Source organism: Polyodon spathula, chromosome 16 (genome assembly GCF_017654505.1).
Source record: "Polyodon spathula isolate WHYD16114869_AA chromosome 16, ASM1765450v1, whole genome shotgun sequence".
Taxonomy (NCBI): domain Eukaryota; kingdom Metazoa; phylum Chordata; class Actinopteri; order Acipenseriformes; family Polyodontidae; genus Polyodon; species Polyodon spathula.
The window spans coordinates 18,025,445-18,044,849 of NC_054549.1; the positions used below are offsets into that span (position 1 = coordinate 18,025,445).

General features: G+C 37.1%; 1 protein-coding gene across 2 annotated transcripts; it reads left to right on the forward strand.

Moving 5' to 3' along the window:
- Positions 1-4,152: 4,152 nt before the first annotated feature.
- LOC121328381 (claudin-16-like) lies at positions 4,153-19,342 on the forward strand. 2 transcript variants are annotated; one of them, XM_041273012.1, is made up of 6 exons: positions 4,153-4,247; positions 9,118-9,247; positions 12,058-12,160; positions 14,784-14,948; positions 15,893-16,084; positions 16,427-19,342. In XM_041273012.1, the coding sequence occupies exons 1-6, from the start codon at positions 4,222-4,224 to the stop codon at positions 16,513-16,515; spliced, it is 705 nt and encodes a 234-aa protein (XP_041128946.1). In that variant the 5' UTR covers positions 4,153-4,221; the 3' UTR covers positions 16,516-19,342. The 2 variants fall into 2 exon arrangements, with proteins under 2 accessions (XP_041128946.1, XP_041128948.1); XM_041273014.1 differs by having other exon boundaries at positions 4,166-4,247; positions 9,126-9,247.
- The last annotated feature ends 63 nt before the right edge of the window (positions 19,343-19,405 follow it).

Here is a 19,405-nt window from a genome sequence, read left to right on the forward strand (position 1 = left end):
TCTCCTTGGTCCTTATCTTGGTTTAACTAACATAGTTCTCCTTACAGTTTTTTAACTTTTGTAGTTTATTTGCCAATCAACAAATAAATTTTAAAAATGCAGTATGTTTGTTAATACAGTACTCACAAGACACCCCTACAGGAAGAGAAACACAAATGAAGCAGAAATCATCTTGTTAAGGAACAACGGTACAACGCCGTAAACTCCTAAAAGCACTCTTACTGCTGGAAAAAGAAAGTATTGGTTTGTTACACTGCATGATAACTGCTGTATACTGTGACATGATCGGGGCAGTGGCGGCTGGTGGCCAAACAAAATGGGAAGGCAGGAAAAAAGGCAGAGGGCTTGGGGTCCCCTTAAGCCCACGGCAGCAGAAAAATCATATTATTCTATTCTGACTGACAACACTTCTCATATCTTCTTAACATTTTACCCCAATTCAAGGCTCTTCTCCACTAGCCAGCAGAGGAAAGAAAACAGTAGCCCATCATAATTCATTCTAATAAACTTAACTGTTATTACACACTGCCATGTGTAAAAGTTAACTTTATACATATGTAACAGGGCAATGTTGGAGATGTGGGTTGTCATTGAATAATACTCAGACACAGAGTAATGGGTGTGGACACACTGCACAGGCACGCAGATTTAATAACACAGGCCCGGTCGCTAGGGTACCAACAATGGTAATCCCAGCGCTGGATTTCATAAAGAAAAGAAAAGAAAAGAGCTAAAAATAAAACTTTGCCCACAATTGGCAAGTGCTAGTCCCACTAAAAGGAACGTTCCACTCCAGGAACCTACAACACTGCTAACCCTCACTGCACTTAATTTCGTTGTGGAAGACAACAAAGGAAAGAAGGTTCAACTTAAGTGTGCAAGTACTGTCGAGTTACAACTATACATATTTTGACAGAAAAAATAGCTAAAAATAAGCACTGAAAATGAAATGAATAAAAACCAAAAATCAGAAGCTGTAAACATAATAATGATTGTCTGCCTCCTCCGAACGTACTGCGGTGACTGAGTGGAGAATTTGGATCGGAGGGCTGCCTCCATGCTAAAGCTATGTATTTATTCTTGCATATTACATATCAATAAATAAATAAATACAGCTTTTTTATTTACAAATTATTGAGTAGGCTGTACTTCCTCAGCTGAGCCACTATTGCCTTGCATTATCATGAATTTCCTGCGGTGCCAGGGGCATTTTCCTTGGAATCTGCTGCACATGTTTGCGATATTATATTTCTTTGGAAACTGCACATTCGAGATCTGCATAGTAAATGGAAGTGCACCCTGGTATTCAATGCCTTGACTGTGCTCTACAAATCCTTTAGTTTCTGTACACACATTGCAGAGGAGTTAGACACTGTGCTAGTGAAGTCCATCCCACTGTGATATGTAAGATACAGAGCCGTGTTGATTCAGGAACACCATTGCGTTTGTACAGCATACACAAGTAGTTGTGGCTCTTCCACAACAACACAACTCTGGAAACACCTCCAAGTTAGGTTCAAAGGGCAGGCAAAGCAGGTTACATGTGTGCATAGCTATTGTGTCTACAAATATCAATAACCCTACAATAACCTAGGGTTAAACTATTGCTAAATGTTGAAATTGGGTTTGGTACAAACCAATTCTCATAACGAATGCTGGAATTATGGACAGTACAATTAATACATAAGTAAAAATCCTATTAAGTGGCGTCTGTCAATCTCTCTAGTAAGAGAGCCAATCCAGGGGGAAAGAGGAGGGACCATCAGTTGACAGTTTGTGGAACTAAGCATTATTTTGTGTTGCAGACAATGTGTGAGGGGCTCAGACAAATTAAACTTTTTCTAGATGCATGCTTTCAATTTGAAAAATGGGATTTCTTCAGGATATTATTTATAAAAACGCACTTACATATTTTATCCTTTTTTGAGGCAAGTCATTTCGTGTCTGTGTATGCTCGAATGGCAACTAACTGTATTTTTTTTCTCAAATAGCACTTGAAAAACACAACCCTTTTCAATGAGGTGCTGTTTATGTGGGATTTGTTAAATTTATTTTTATTTAGTTATTTTATTTGAGATGTAACACTGTAGTAACAGTACTGTTATACACTGATGCCACTTCAGAAGGCAGATACGTGTAAAATAACACACAATTCAGATTTTAATTTACCTTGCACTTGATATTTTCTGTGTTTTTGGAAAGCAGAAGACTTTAAGATATATCATTCTCATCAGTGGAACGAGATACATGTGATTGATAATAGTTAATAGATAATAGTTATAATATTTGTGTCACTATGCATACAGCATTGGATCCCATACTCTCGTGCTTTAAAGCTGTTTTCATATTTGAGCCAGATGAGTCTGGTAGTCAAATCCAGGAGTAGTTAATGCAGCTTTGCTCCCTGTTCTGTTCTCAATGGAAACTAATCCCATATTTGATGCTGCTTAGTTCTGATTATAGACACACTGAAGCTGGTGTTGACTCTGCAGTGCAGTTCATCTGTGCCTGTGTAAAGCATATCTTTACGTGCATGACACAATCAAAACAGTAGTCGAAACTACCCCAGGAAGTGGATTAGTTGGTCCAGTAGTCAGTCGCACTAAAAGACCAATCTAATGCTTTATCCGTTGAGTGCATTTGTGAAACAATTGCGTTTTTCCCTTGGAGGCTGGTATTAAGCACAATAAGTTGCCCAGTGATGTCAACTAAAGTCAAGGTCCACTAACCATGCAGGATATATGAGGCTGTTAGAAGCTCTCTCTTTTCTCGTAACAACTGCTCTATTTCCTATTTGAGTGAAAAAAGCATTTCAATGCTGAACCTTGACTGAGCCAGCGTATATCGGAATGATAAATTACGTCACCATATTCATCTTCCACTTCACTGAGGATATTCCTAAATTGTCTATGATTAAGTGCTCTCAACCAAATAAAATGGATTGTTTTCACGACTGTCGTCATTACGTTTCCTAATTTGATCACTTTGGCACACAGAACTTCCTGATGAATGAAACAGCCTGACCCCCCGCTTCTAAGACTTTGTTGCAAAGCATAGTTGCCATTCCATTTCGCTCACCTCTCACTGATGGAGTTCCATCTGTTGTTGCCTCCAACTATTTTGCCTTTTGTATCCTCTCTGTTCCTGTGTACCTCTTATATAGCGCTTCGTGCTTCGTTTTCTTTTAACACTGAACTCCTTCATAACCGTGACTGCCTCTTGGCAAATTAAACAAACACATTTTTCTTATTTTCTGTAAAAAATGTTCACTTTGCTACTGGTCTTGAAACTGACGACATTCACTGTCGACCTTTGTCTTCTTAACGCTCGCCATGTTGAGATACAAACTAAAATCATAAAAATAAATTGTATTGAATAACAGTAGTGTGAGAGTAGGATAAACCAATGACCGTGGCCGCTGAGCTGCTGACACATCACGCACGTACAGCAGTTGAGGAAGCTGAAGGGAGTTTGAGAGCAAATATGCATTGTCATTTTTTAAATTTGTTTTGTTGTGTATTAATTCCTATTACACATTCTGTTAAACTCTCTGATGGTTTCACTCAATGTTTTTTTTTTTTTTGCTTGGGCCTCGGGCCTTAATTTGGACACCCCTAATATAAAACTAAATTCGTGAATATCTCTTGCCAGCAAACATTTCATGCTTGATATGTTAAAGAGCAGCAGGGTCAATTATAACTAAATTTGTTTAACATTTCAATTCTCTGCAAAGGCAAAAACATAAAAACTCCAGTCAGACACACACACGTATTTATCCATCTTAGTTAAGTTACCATTACTAATATCAGTATAGGAAAATGACCGCAGTACAGCTTGCTATGACCATAAGAACATTGTGGACACTGGTTGCTGTTTGGCTCCTGACCACATGATTTTAAACCCATTAACACTGAGGTTATGACTAAAACAAATCCCATAATATCAATTCAAAGCACACCCGACTTGCCTCACAAAACCTAAAAATAGTCTCGGAAAAGCACTGCTATTTATTTTTAGCAGTGTAAATGGACACTTCATCTCTGCCTTGCATTATTCAGAGCAGCTCCAGGACTTGTAGGCCTTTCTAGATCAATCTAGTTCAGTCTTGCTGTCAATTTCAATTTTTTCTTGTGAAACACTCGCAGTATCACAGCTCTCTTGCTGTGGGGAGGTCAACATAGTTAGTGTCTCTGCTGGCAAAGCTTCATGTAGTACCTAGCCATGAGTCCTGCTTGTTCAAAGTGGAGGTAATCCTGACTTATTTCCTGCTTTTTCATTGTTGTATATTTTTATGCTTAATACTGTTCTTGGTCTTAAATCTGATATTGTGATACCTGTGTATTTGAGATGGATGTTTGAGACAGAAGGGTGATAACAATCCTTTTAAACAAATTCTAAGTTTATATAAATTCACGATTCAATTATATATATATATATATATAATATATATATATATATATATATATATATATATATATATATATATATATATATATATATATATATATATAATTAAAATAAATTAAAAAAATATATGCATTCTTAGTGGCCATTCTTATGACAATAATACGCTATAAAAAACATCTTTGTACCTTATGGCAAGGTACAAATGATTAAAACCTGGAACTTTCAGTTTAAGTTTTCTCAATACTACTTAAAAGTATTATTGCACATGTAGGGAATCTAAAGCTAACATTTGGTTTAATCTATCTGGAGTGAATACACTGTTTTTAAAGTTAATTCAAATCTCTCAAATAAGATGAATATATTCAATATACTGCAAAGCTCATAAAAATACTTTGATACCAAGCTGCCATAAAATGCTTTGATATAAATGAGACCTTATTTTACAATGATATCAGATTATTATGCCACAAAGCTCAGCTATTTAAATATGTTTTATTTTTATTTATTTATTTATTTTTAATATATATGTTTGCTTTAATGAATTAAATTAAAATTTTGGCATTCATAAAAAACTTTACTAAATCAAAAACAGTTTTATGAATAATAACTGGTTTGATTCTTTTTAGTCAATGGATTTCAGCTTTGAATATGAGCCAATATCAATGTTATTAAGACAGCATTTTTATATTTAAAATGTCATATGAAAGACTAGCCAAATAGACTGCACATATTGTCAGTAACTTAAATACAGATTGAACTAGCACACTGTCAATGCTTTTGTAATGTGTACATATGAGATTCATATGATATTAACATATGACACATTTACACTAGATTTAACATTTCCCAGATAGCACAGAAGCATTGGGCAGCGTAAGAAGTAAGGTTGATCCAACTTTGCCTTTCAGCGTTGGCCCAAATAATTTTGCGCCAACGTTGGGCCGACGTTATCGACCAACATGAATCCAATTGTTATCCAACCTTGGCAGATGGTTTTCTATATTTTTAATATTCATATTGTTTGTCTCTCGTTGTGCTCGGTAATGCTATCTGTGTTGGGTCCAGTTGATTAAGTATACCATTTTGTTTTTAGTTAGCTGAAACATTATACTATTTATTGGGACATTTGAACCAGTATGGTAAAATAACTAAAATAACTAAATATGCTAAATGAATAATAATAATAATAATAATAATAATAATAATAATAATAATAATAATAATAATAATAATAATAATACCATGTATTAAGTAGGTAACTGAGACAAATCAATAGAATAATGGGCACTAAATAGTAAAATGTGCTGATTGCGTTACCCTGTAAACGACGTTAGCACGATTCCTTCAATATAACCTGCAGGACCATACTTTGCTGCACTGCTTGGGTTGAGCCTTGTTGTTGTAATCGGTTAGAATTCAGTGTTTTCTCTAAGCACATACAACCAAGTGCTCTCTCACACAAGATTGTTATAGTGCAGTAAATTGCAGTGTATTGTGTGGTTAATACCTTTCCATGCAGTAATTATTCATATAATTGTGCACATAAATTAATCACAACAGCGTTTAATTTTTGAAGAATGAAATCTTTTTAAAAGACTGCTAAAAAAAAATGTGGTTCTAGAAATTTAACTAAGTTAATAAAACAAAGACATCAACAATACAAAATAATATGGAAGAAGAAATAAAACAAAACAAAATACATCTGGAATTAAAATACTGAAATGATTGCTTCCATAACTCTTCTAGGAGTAGCAGGGATTCCAACCTGCAAACCATATAAAAAAAACTCAAGAATATAATTATTATTATATATAAATATAAATATTATTATTCCTCATTGTTACTGCTCATGTTAATAAATGCTGCTATTGCAAAGCTGTCCTGATTAACAACATAGTTTCCTGCCAGTGTGTTTCTGTTCACATTGATACAGTTTATTGCATCTGCCTGCAGAGGAAACAACAAAAATAAAATAAGCATGTCCCTTTTCTATTTTTAATTTCAGTCCATTTGTAATTAAATAAATTTGTACTACCTTGACCCTGAAGACACCATGCCTGCCTATCATAATATCAAGCCTGAAGGTTTCAGAGTAAGCTGTAAATGAAAGAATATAACCCTCTGGAATTATACTGTACTAAGCTGCAAGAAGCTTTACCAGACTATGAGTGAAATGAACCACTTGAAAACCATGTAATTAATCTGTAAACTACAGCTAATGATAGTCGTATGTGGCAAATAAATATATTTCTGTAACTTAGTGTGCAGTGACATACTTAAAATTAATAAAACTAAAACAACCAGTGGCCACACAATGACAACAGTATGCTATTTACAATCTCATTGTACCTCATGGCAGGGTACAAATTATTAATACCTGGAACTTGAATGTATTTTATGAAAATTAAACTTTTAAAAATATTGTGGGGGAAAAAAAAAGCCTTATGGAATAAACCTACTTTCCTGAACTGCCTCTTAGCAGGGTGACTGAGAAAAAAACGTTATCCTACACAAGGAAGGGGATACAGATTATCAAAACCTGGACCTTATATAAATAAAGATTAAAACAACTTAGCTCAACTCCCTCTTTGCAGTCTGAGGATGGCGTGAAAGACTTTGAGAAAGTCTTCAGAGAGGCCTTGTGCATATGTTAGAATTTATAAACTGCTCATAAGACTGTAGGGCTAAATTCAGCCCATGGTGAGTTTACCAACACAAAAAAAAAAAAAAAAAAAAACTGTTTTAAAATAGCCTCAGAATCTGTTGCGTATTTTTTTTTATGTTAGTATCAGAACATGTGTGTTATTGTTTTCTTTATATAGACTTAGCGATCCATTTGATTGTAATATCTGCATTTTGCATACAGTAAGTTCTCCTTGGTTGGGCCAATGCTGGGCCAATATTGGGCCACTGCTCAGCAACGAACACAAGACTGGTTGTTTGGCAGAATGTTGACTCCCAAAACATGATGGTTAGCCAACCAGATTTATCTTAAACCACTGGTGTGTATTATCTGGATTTTACCACATTTAAACCCCCTACCATTTGAGGATTTAAATAACTTTAAAAATCATGACCTAATATAAAATATGAAAAAGTTAATTAAACCTATACAATAGAATACAATCTACTTTTATATAGCATTCTAAACTAGCAAGGAACGGCCCAGCAATCCAGCTCAAAAATAAGCTAACGCACAGATATATTTTAAAATTGATTTAAAACTTTCAACTGTGCCAGCATGTCTGATATAATTTGGAATAGCGTTCCAAAGGCAGGGAGCATAACTACTAAAGGCCATTGTTATCAAGCTATCAGAATGGCAGCATTTGCTGATCTCAGGGTACGACTTAAGGCATAAGGTACCAACAGTTCCTGCAAATATGAACGGCCTAAGTTATAAAAGGCCTTATAAGTAGTAAAGAGAATTTTGAAATCAATCATGAACTTAACAGGGAGCCAATGTAGTGATTTCAGAGCTGGAGTAATGTGCTGTGAACGGCAAGTGCGAGGCAATACTCTGGCTGCAGCATTTTGAACCTGTTGAAAGTCACCAGGACTTAAATTCTCATGGAATATTTCCCAGAGCCCAACTGCCACAAAGCCCCCCCATTGAGTCAAGTACTTCAATTTGTTATATTGTTTCAAACTAGTTAAGCTCATACATTTTCAGGCAAACAAACCGATATGTTGTTTCAGGTCTGCCGATAGTAGTGACTTATTTCAATCACAGAAACAAAGCAAATACATTGTGTCTAGTTTACACAGCAGTTAACTCATTTACAGCTGTGCATGGTATATGCACAAACACAGCAAGGAAAGGAATGAAAATAAATGGCTACAGTCCTCTTGAAAACAAATGTTAATAATTATTTCTAGTAAAGCTGTATTTTGTATTGTTTTCACTACAGAACTGAGGCTGAAGTCAAGGTGCAGAAATATTTACCGAAGCTCAGCTCCGGAGAGCTCCGGCTGAATTTAAGCCTTGTAGCCGACGCAGTTTAGAATCAGGAAGGCCCGCAAACAGAGCATTACAATAAAGATAAGAAATAACAAAGGCATGAAGCAACATCTCAGCATCTTTATCAGACAGAATAGATCACAATTGGTCCTCAAATGATTAAACAAGGCCTTTATAACGGAGTTCTGGATCCACAGTGATTCCCACAGTGATTCCCAAATATTTCACAGTATGAGATGGTCAATACAGTCCCATCAAGTGATAATTCAGAACTAGGCAATTTAGCTAAGTTGTGTCTAGATCCCACTAAAAGCAGCTTTGTCTTAATTGGCATTTATTTTTTAAAAATGTACAGCCGTGTATGATTGGATTTCATTCAGGCATTGAGATAGCAAGATGAAGTGTTCATTTTGGATTACATTATTGTAATTTAGTTTTACAAGAACAGATCCTTATTAGCATTAATCTACTTTACCTTTCCGTTGGTGGTCCAAGATGAATTCTAACCACACATATGTTACTGTGTTTTGAAAATGACATACATCTAATTATATATACATAATATGTAAATAAATACAGCAAACATTTTAATTAAATACAATCGTAATGACAATAAGTGTTGGAAATTCAAATGCAATTACACATTCATTACAATGCTACATGCAATGCATGCAGATACAACATTCTCCTCAGGGAATGTGATTTTGAAGTTGTTGGAATGTTTTGTAAGAAGTGTTTTATTTTTGGAGTCCTCCAGAGTTGAGAATGATCGTGGTTCTTCAGTTCATGGCGTTTTGCCTGTCTCTGGTCTCCACGCTGTTCCTCATCGTGGCCACATGGACAGACTGCTGGATGGTCAACGCAGATGACAGCTTGGAGGTGAGAGGATGAAGCACAAAACCAGCCATTGACTAGAACTTGATGTAATAAAACAGGGAGCGGATCACTATGGTGTGCAGCAGTGGGGGGTCATAGATTTACTAAGTAGTCAATCTGTCTGAGAAAGAGACTCAGTGATACTTCTATAATATGATAAAAGCTCCTGCGTCACTCATTAATGACTGAACAATGTTTAAACTGTTTAAAGTTACGGAGTGTACAATTTGATTATTTCTATTACCTTTGATTGATTTGTGCAGTATTTGATGACTTGTTTTTGGAGGTACTCTTCGGTTTTCTTTGCCTGCCATAGACATGTGCTATGCATAGGTTAATTGTCCAGAGTGTCTTTATGTTAGTAAGTGGCAGCTCTATCCAGGGCACAGTAATGTGAGGCCAACAAAACAGAAGGTCATAAAGTGTCAGACCACTAGATGGCGCTGGCTCTTGCTTTTATAAAGACACTTTGACTGATCTAGCTGATTTGGCTGTCACAAATACCTGGCAGGCAACTAGAACTGAGCAGCAGCGCCTGCACGCTGATGAAAATACAATGTACAAACCACAACACTTGAGAAAAGGCAATAAGAAACATCCAACAGGACTGCAAGCATGGAAAGGAGAGAGTAAAAGACAGAAGAACATGACATTTGAAGGTAGTTGCTCTTTAAAATGACTTTCCATCGCAAAGAATCGTTAATGGTGCACATTTCTTTGACGGCATAAGAAACTGGGCTGTAATTCGAGGGTCTGTCTCTCAAAGCAAACCTACAGCATGTAATTGATAATGGACTTCATAGTGTAAAGGCTTTCACTTACAGGGGCCTTGTGTTCGGTAGGCAGCTACTGATCAATACAAGTTACAAAGGAACAATGACTGATACAAAATGCTTTATTATTCTTTGGCATCTGGAGCTCATTTCCTTCACCTAAATACTGTATTCATCTCAACAAAACAGTACACTGCACACCATAGAGTCACCCAGCTCAAACGATCCTCATGTGTCATCATTTCAAATCATTGTTCAAGTGTGAAACCTGGTACAAATGTTTATCATACAGATGTAAGAAAAGAAAAATGAGCAGAAAAGCTGCACTGTATCCAAGCTGTCAGGGACTCCCAATCCAAGATGGCTGTCAGATAGGCACTGGAAATACATGCATGTATTCTATCTCCTGTACACAATGTTAACCAGCAGCATTTTCAAAAACTTTAGATTTCTCTGCAAATTGAATTTCTTGAAAGGGGGGGGGGGGGGGTTGACTCAAATTGAAGTGAATATCTGCACTTCATTTGAAGGAATGTTAATTATCTGCTATACAATCTTGCTGACAGGGAGGCACCCATAGTTTTGTTTGACACGCATTTCTTTTTACCAATATCTTGATAACTCATCCAATTGTTATAAAACTTATATTCTGAATTCTAAGGTAAAGCTGAGATCCAGTAGAGAAAGATTCCAGCCAGTGCTTTCTTGAGGGTTTCTTACAGTTCTACCTTACTGTTATAACACTGTGTAACAATTTATTTATTTTTTGTTCCTGGGTAGTAAGTGTTATTTCCTAATTGCTTATGCCTCAAAAGTATAGAAAATGACTATTATTCCCCACAAACTTTGCTTTTGTGACCAGGACAGTGATATTTCAAAATATCACTATTTCCAATGGGAAAACGGGCAAATGTGTGTCTTTTCATTCACATAAAGTCAGAAAAAAACAACATATGAATCCAAATTAACATGTATTTATATTAAAGTAATACAAAAATGACTACAAAAGATTTAGAAGTGAGTAGTTTTTCGAGATATACGATTATACTGTATTTTTCGAGATTTACGATTATACTGTATTTACAGTATAATCGTAAATCTCGAAAAACTACTCACTTCTAAATCTTTTGTAAATTTTGGAAATAGTGATATTTTGAAATATCACTGTCCTGGTCACAAAAACAATGTCTGTGGGGAATAATAGCCATTTTCTATACTTTTCAGGCATAAACAATTAGGAAATAACACTTACTACCCAGGAACAAAAATTGTGTTACATAGTGTAATCGAGGCTGTTGATTGTACTTATCTGATAATGGACGTGCACCACTGGTAAATTTATGGCAAGATGAATTTGCTTCCCACATGCCCTCATACTTTTCATTGCATTTTAAATTAGTTATAGTTCATATTGTATCATTATTTATTTGAAGTGTTCTTCAGAGTCGTACAAACTTTCTTTAGGGACTGGGGTCAGCAGAGGCTATGGCTCGGACTACTTTCCAGCTAACATTTGTAAAGAGTTGCATTGATTATATTAATAAGCGTCTCTGCCTGCTCTCTTGCAGTCTTTCTTATTTTCTTACTGTTGTTTTTTGTTTGTCTCTCTCCTTGCCCCTTTTTTGGTATGAAGGATTTTAATTCTCTGAAGTTGTTTTTTGTAATTTCTATTTGTTGTACAGTCTGACTGCTATATTTGATTGTGGGGCCACTGTGTGTCAAAGTGGGGCATTGGTTATGCACTGAGACCATTAAGATCAACAAGTTTCGTCCCTGAACACTGTAACTAATACTGTAGCCCATATTTATAATGGATGAGTGTGCTGGGTAATGCAGAGGGCTGCGGTACTAGCTTGATAATGAAGTGCAGCTAATTCAAAGGCCTTCAGAAATGATCAAGCAGGAGGCTGCAACGGGAGAGTAACTGTCCATGGCAGTAACGATATCAGATAGGCACACATCTGATTAGCCTTTACTTAATGAAGTCATTTGTGAGGCTGCAGGTCTAATGAAGCTTTCACTCTCTTACTTGTCTTCCAGGTCAGTCAGAAGTGCAGAGGGCTGTGGTGGGAGTGTGTCACCAACACTCAGGATGGCATCCGGACATGTGACCAGTATGACACGATATTAGCAGAACATCCTTGTGAGTCTTGCTTTCACTCCCTAATCCAGATTCTTCTTGTCTATACCTGCATCATTACATACGTGTGGGTAGCTTGCATACCGCACCTTTCATGAACAGTAGATTTACAAGCACTAATCTGTTTATTTGAAAACTTTGTATTGTGTACTAAATTGGCTTTATATTGCTATCCAAGTACAATTAGAGTATAATAAGTTTACCTTTAAAATATTCTGTGTTTTCTTTTGCATATATAGTATAATTTAACTGGACAAAGAACCTATTTTAATGTAGCAAAATGTGTACAAATAATTCAATTGTATGCAGAAATATTATTTTCTGTTAAAACATAAGATCTTTAACAATTTACAAACAAGAAGAAGCCATGTGGCCCATTAACGCTTGTCCGGTGATTGTGAAGCGATAGTGAAGTGATTGTGACGTGCTTGTGAAGCGATTGTGAAGTGCTTGTGAAGCGATTATGAAGTGACTGTGAAGTGCTTGTGCAGTGATTGTGAAGTGCTTGTGAAGCGATTGTGAAGTGATTGTGAAGCAATTGTGAAGCAATTATGACGTGCTTGTGAAGTGATTGTGAAGCAATTGTGAAGTGATTGTGACGTGCTTGTGAAGCGATTGTGAAGTGATTGTGAAGTGCTTGTGCAGTGATTGTGAAGTGCTTGTGCAGTGATTGTGAAGTGCTTGTGGCGTGCTTGTGAAGTGATTGTGAAGTGATTGTGAAGTGCCTGTGCAGTGATTGTGAAGTGCTTGTGAAGCGATTGTGCCGCGATTGTGAAGTGCTTGTGAAGCGTGTGTTTCAGACTGACGGAAGTGCAGTTGCAGTTTAAACCCATTAACATTTAAATAAACATTTTAGAACATAAGTTCCAAGCAGTTTTAAAACCTAGTGCATAACCAGGAAGTGTTACAATACAGTACTTCACAAACACTAGACATCATCACAAACATGACTAAATAGCATTTAACTTGTCGACCCATAACACTGTTTTTACCTCGACTATTGGACTTGGATTAGTAGTCATTCTAGCCCTAGTTGTGCACCGTTCCAACCACTAAATAAATAAAGCAGCAAGATTTTACTGGCTTGGCTTATAGAGGGCATGGCAAAGCTTTCCAAGCAGAAAATAAATCAAAACACTTGAGAAAACCCCTTTGAGAATCTAGACATGCAGGACTAAGAGCTTCTTTCTGACAAAGTAGAGTGAGCAGGACTGGGGGAAACTGTATGCATTACAAAGTGATTAGAAACCACATCCTTAAACTGCAGTCTGGTGTTCATTCCAGTGAAGCACAGTGGCACTCTAAACAGCTGTCATTCAGGGTAAAATCAGGCTGATAGTACCTCCATTTCAATGGCCATCACACAGATTAAATGGAAATCTGCATTTGTGAGGAGTGTGTGCATTAGCTCCATCTGCTGGGAGGTTTTCTGTGTTTCCGGTGTTTGAAAGGATGGGCTCTGTACTGAATATCCAAACCTGATTCAATTATTCTTTTTCATTGAATCAGTATGTAGTTTGTGAGGAGAAGATGCATTTCAATACAAACACATGCTCTGTCTGTCTGTCTCCTCATGTCATGCTGGCAAAGATGCATCAATATTTTTGATTAATCACATTTTCATCCTACTTTGCCAGGATTTTAGAGAATTCAGTTTTAAATTGGTTCCACCCTATTAGCTGAGATTTATTTAAATTACTGTAATGCCCCTGCCTTAAAAACACACTTCATTTTCTGAGGACCTCATTTCCCTGTTCTTGTATTGTTTATGATAACCATAATACAGGCTCCCCCTTTATAACGCTGTAGTCGGGAGCCATAGTTAAAAGACTGTGTTATTTGTGTTCCACCTTATAACGAGAATACTAGTGTTACTGTAATGGCATTATGGGGCAAATGGGAGCTATGACCGTACCGCCTTATAACCTGTTCTTTTATAAGGACCGCCTTATAAAGGGGGAGCACTGTACATGGCGCAGTGGATTAGCCCTGGGGGATAAAAAGGCTCACTGAGCTTCAGTACTGCTGAACCATTGTAGTATTGCTGGGGTGAAGGAACATGAATGGGGAAAAATGGGGGCAATAATAAAAAATAAAGCAAATATTTAGTTGAATGAAACAGAAATCTGGAGTTTTTGGGGTCCTGGGTTGAGCTTTTTAATTTTCTCTTCTCAGTGTTGGCGGTGCTGGGGTTTCTCATTTCTCTTCTTAGTGTTGGTGGTGCTGGGGTTTCTCATTTCTGTTTTCAGTGTTGGTGGTGCTGGGGTTTCTCATTTCTCTTCTCATTTCTGTTCTCAGTGTTGGTTGGGCTGGGGTTTCTCATTTCTGTTCTCAGTGTTGGTGGTGCTGGGGTTTCTCATTTCTGTTTTCAGTGTTGGTGGTGCTGGGGTTTCTCATTTCTCTTCTCATTTCTGTTCTCAGTGTTGGTTGTGCTGGGGTTTCTCATTTCTGTTCTCAGTGTTGGTGGTGCTGGGGTTTCTCATTTCTGTTCTCAGTGTTGGTGGTGCTGGGGTTTCTCATTTCTCTTCTCATTTCTGTTCTCAGTGTTGGTTGTGTTGGGGTTTCTCATCTCTCTTCTCGGTGTTGGCGGTGCTGGGGTTTCTCATTTCTCTTCTCATTTCTACAGTGAAGATTGTACTGACCCGTGCGTTGATGATCACAGCGGACATCCTGGCCAGCTTCGCACTCATCATCTTGATGCTGGGTCTGGACTGTGTGCGCTTCCTGAAGGAAGAGCCCCACATTAAACTGAGGATGTGCTACATGGCAGGCTTCATATTCGGGGTAGGAGGTATGGTGGCTTAGGAATTCTGTGGTTGGAGTTATGGATTACAGATCTATTAAAACAAAAATTATAAATTAAAAGGATATAAAGTATGTCATTTAAATGTTCCTAATATAATATGTAATGTATCTGTTAAATACCCTATTGTGTGTATGCTGTATGGTTCTTTATTGTTCCAGCAGGTATATTAGTGTTGCACTGCCCACTGAAGCCCATTTGGGAAGTCTGAGCAACAGTAATATGCTAACCCACCTCACTTCCACAATAGAGAATCATACACACATAACAGAACATTAAACAGGCAGGCATTGCATATTAGGAAAAATATAGATGAAATAAAGTAGCTCTTTAAAATTTCTAGGTAACATTCTTTGACCCAGAAGACACAAAGGTAAAGCAGACTTCCTGGATAGGAATGGATTTGAATTAGTTGTCTGTCTCATTCTGTTTCAGGGATCCCTGGGTGTGTGGAGTATAATCACATTGAGAGTAATAGATTTGAATTAGCTCTCTGTTTCAGGGATCCCTAGGTGTGTGCAGTATAATCACATTGAGAGTAATGGATTTGAATTAGCTCTCTGTTTCAGGGATCCCTGGGTGTGTGCAGTATAATCACATTGAGAGTAATGGATTTGAATTAGCTCTCTGTTTCAGGGATCCCTGGGTGTGTGCAGTATAATCACATTGAGAGTAATGGATTTGAATTAGCTCTCTGTTTCAGGGATCCCTGGGTGTGTGCAGTATAATCACATTGAGAGTAATGGATTTGAATTAGCTCTCTGTCTCGTGCTGTTTCAGGGATCTCTGGGTGGTGCAGTATAATCACATTGAGAGTAATGGATTTGAATTAGCTCTCTGTCTCGTGCTGTTTCAGGGATCTCTGGGTGGTGCAGTATAATCACATTGAGAGTAATGGATTTGAATTAGCTCTCTGTCTCGTGCTGTTTCAGGGATCCCTGGGATGATTGGCTCGGTGTGGTATGCTGTGGATGTGTATGTGGAGAGAGCCACTCTCGTTTTAAAGAACGTCTTCTTAGGGATTCACTATGAATTTGGCTGGTCCTGCTGGCTTGCGATGGCTGGATCAACTGGCTGTTTTCTAGCTTCTATTGTACTAACCTGCTGCCTTTATATTTTTAGAGGTAAGTGTATCACATAATGAGAAGCGGTGATATTTAATACAAGGTTAGGTTTCGCATTGTCAGATTTTTATTGATTGGTACTTACATGCTGTAAACAAGGGAAACACAGGGAATGCTTTTTTAGTATTAAATAATTGGCATGATTTATTCTATTTAATTAATACCTAACAACCTAAAACATTTTCAAGGAAGTTACACACAAATGTTATGCACGCCCCTACATCACAAGGTCAAATAAATACATTTTAGGCTACGTGTATTTTAACAAGTGTTGAGAAAAGTTGCTTATATAATACAAGCTAATTTATGCATCTTCTTTTTTTAAACTCTTTTGTTTTCCAGACGCTAGATCTTCGCGATATAACAGGTCCATATATCATTACGGAAGGACAGCAGCTGGAAAGATATATGCAATGGATTCCCGAGTGTAGTTAAAGGATTAATAACTGTAAATAAGACAGCAACAGGGAGGTGATGGAGGGGCTCTGATAAGGAGACTCCTGAATGTTAAGTGTTAGCTAGGCTGCCTAAGAGACCCTTCCATCAGATCAGCAGGCTTGTGATCATCATCAGAATCAAGGGGGTCACACACCCTTTAATGTGGGTATAATTCCACAATCGAAATCCAGGGACACACACACACCCTATAACGTGGGTATAATTCCCCAATCGAAATCCAGGGACGGACACACACCCTGTAACGTGAGTATAATTTCCCAATCGAAATCCAGGGACACACACATACCCTGTAACGTGGGTATAATTCCCCAATCGAAATCCAGGGACACACACATACCCTGTAACGTGGGTATAATTCCCCAGTCGAAATCCAGGGACACACACACACCCTGTAACGTGAGTATAATTCTGAAACAAGTTCAAGGAGAGGAATACAACATGTTAACTGTATAAAACTACTGAGAAATATAATGTAGGGTGTTCCGAGTGGCTCGTCTGGAAAATGAAGAAGATTATTTGTTGTACCCATCGCAGCTTGTTCATGTTGGGCTACATCCTTCCGTTGCCTCTCTGTTGCTTATTCCTGTTGAAGTCGCACTGCTAGTTATCAGAGCACTTTTAGGTTGTTTGTGTTACTTTGTACACAGTGTGTCATGGAAATAGCTTTGAAAGATAGCTTTACACTGGTTAGATATAGTATTATTTAAACTGGCTTCATGTGTAAAAAGCTAGGAGTCTTCATAATGAGGTTCAGATGTATTTCCAAGAGATTAGTAAAGAGAATATTGAAATATTATACTCTTTAATAGTAATTATGATAATACTGTGCCTGGATATTTATTAAGAGCAGCGTGCAAATGCAATTGGGGCCTTTTATTGTTTTGTTTTTTTTAAATTCTCAAACCAAAACTTACGCCAAAATAACTGTGGAAACATTGAAAGCATTGAAATAATCCAGAATTGTGCTTAATTTTCTCTACTAGGACTGAACATTATTGCAAGTTCAGAATACTATTTTTTATTATTTTTTATTTTTTGCACCAAAGCCATAAGAATAGCTTAAAAGGGATTATAGATGACAAAATAATCCCACAAATATTAAAACCTGATGTCTGGTACTATCCTAGATTAAAGAAATCTCTGTTTCCAAACCATGCTTTCAGAAAGTGTTGCACTTCCTTGGTCCTTCAGCAGTTTTATTCTTGTCATTAACCAGCCAGCAACTTCCTCTATTGACAGGATGCTTTCAGCCACTAACATGCTTTGACCCTGAATACACTGCTGAGGTGACAAAGTGCAACAGATTTCCTGAGAGAAAGTCATAGAAACCGAGAACTTCCTAATTTAGTACTAGACATCATGATTCAAAATGAAAATCCATGTTTGTTGTAAGGTGTTTCTTTCAAAACAGCACATTTGGGACATATTTAGCTAATGGAGGTGCACAACAAGTACCATTTATGGAATTATTTTGTTAGCTACAAGCACTTTAAAGGTGCTTCTGCTGAGAAATGATTTAAAATAAGCTTGGAGAACAGTGGAAAATATTTTGTTTTGCGTATGCACGTTGTTGTCAAATCTGCAAATAACAAATGACGCCTAGTAAATTGCCTTCCATCTCACTAGTGTAGTCACAAAAGGTATCAAATAGATCACACAGTTTCAACTTCAGGTGATACTGAGGACAGATCCACAAAGGGGAACACATCACGTTTCCATCAACATTGTTACACAAAGGTAGAAAAACAGGGATTATTTTGGTATCTGTTTGCATGTTTTTTCAGACAAACTCACTGAGTAGGCATGGTCAACCTTTGGTACCAACAGCTGTTCATTTTGAAATCCTTCTTAGCATTTCGATACAGCTGGCCATATTGTACTCCAGTCTTTAATCAACTCCTGTTTTGTGAAAAGAGAAAAAACACCCACTGACTGCAAACCTAGCATCAGACTTCTAAAGCATAGAACTGGAGGTCCCTCAAGCACTCTCAGGTTTTTTGTTTCTTAGTGTTGTACATTATTGTTGCATTTTCATCTTTCAAAAAACAGGAGTTACTTAAAGACTGGAGTAAATGCTTCAGAAATATAACCCAGTGCCTCTTGTCTGATTCAAACTAGGTCCCAGTGTTTCAAAACCAGGAATGTGCCTGACCAAAGTCTCAAAGAAGTTAATATTACCTCGGTAATACAAAGCAGTTTAGAAAGACTCATGTCTGTAAACCCAAACTCAAACGCACCATGAAACCAGTCTGTACAACTCAACTTCCACTATCAGCCAGTTCCATCTGCAGTCAACAGGACAACAATTAGCAACCAAGGACAACAATTAGCATCTGTATGTGTGTGTGTGTGTGTGTATGCTGTTTTTGTAAAATGCCCGTTTATTTTGTCACCTACCTCCAATATTTCTCGTAAAATACATTACAGCCCTTTGGAGTCTCAACTGGGGTCCTAATTTAAAGGGGTTTGATTTCAGTCTGCTGTCAGTGGAAACAAACCCAATAGATTTCAAAGCACCTCAGTCCCGGTAGCAGATGGAAACTTGTCGTAATTCAATGAATCATTGCTGATTTCAGATTCATTTTCAATGGTGGAAGATGGAAGCGTACTGAAGCATTAGATTTAGCCTTTACAATCTCTACCCTAACAATATGTAACTTTTTAATACTTGAAATATGTTATTTGTACTCTTAAATACTGAATGACTATAGCACATTGTTTATGTCAAGTGTAATATAACTAAACTGTCTATGCTTTGCTGTTGAATATTTTTTCCTAAATTAAATAATTCAAAATGTCTCTGGTAATTACCATGTTTAAAATGTGTCAGATGGTTTTAAAAGGAATGTTGCTTGATAAAAT

Bases quoted from the DNA above. Each gene is read 5' to 3' on its own strand.
- LOC121328381 (XM_041273012.1), top strand. From the start codon at position 4,222: ATGAGTCCTGCTTGTTCAAAGTGGAG. The intron at 14,949-15,892 runs GTATGGTGGCTT...GTGCTGTTTCAG, and splicing joins CTTCATATTCGGGGTAGGAG to GGATCCCTGGGATGATTGGC. The intron at 16,085-16,426 runs GTAAGTGTATCA...TTTGTTTTCCAG, and splicing joins CTGCCTTTATATTTTTAGAG to ACGCTAGATCTTCGCGATAT.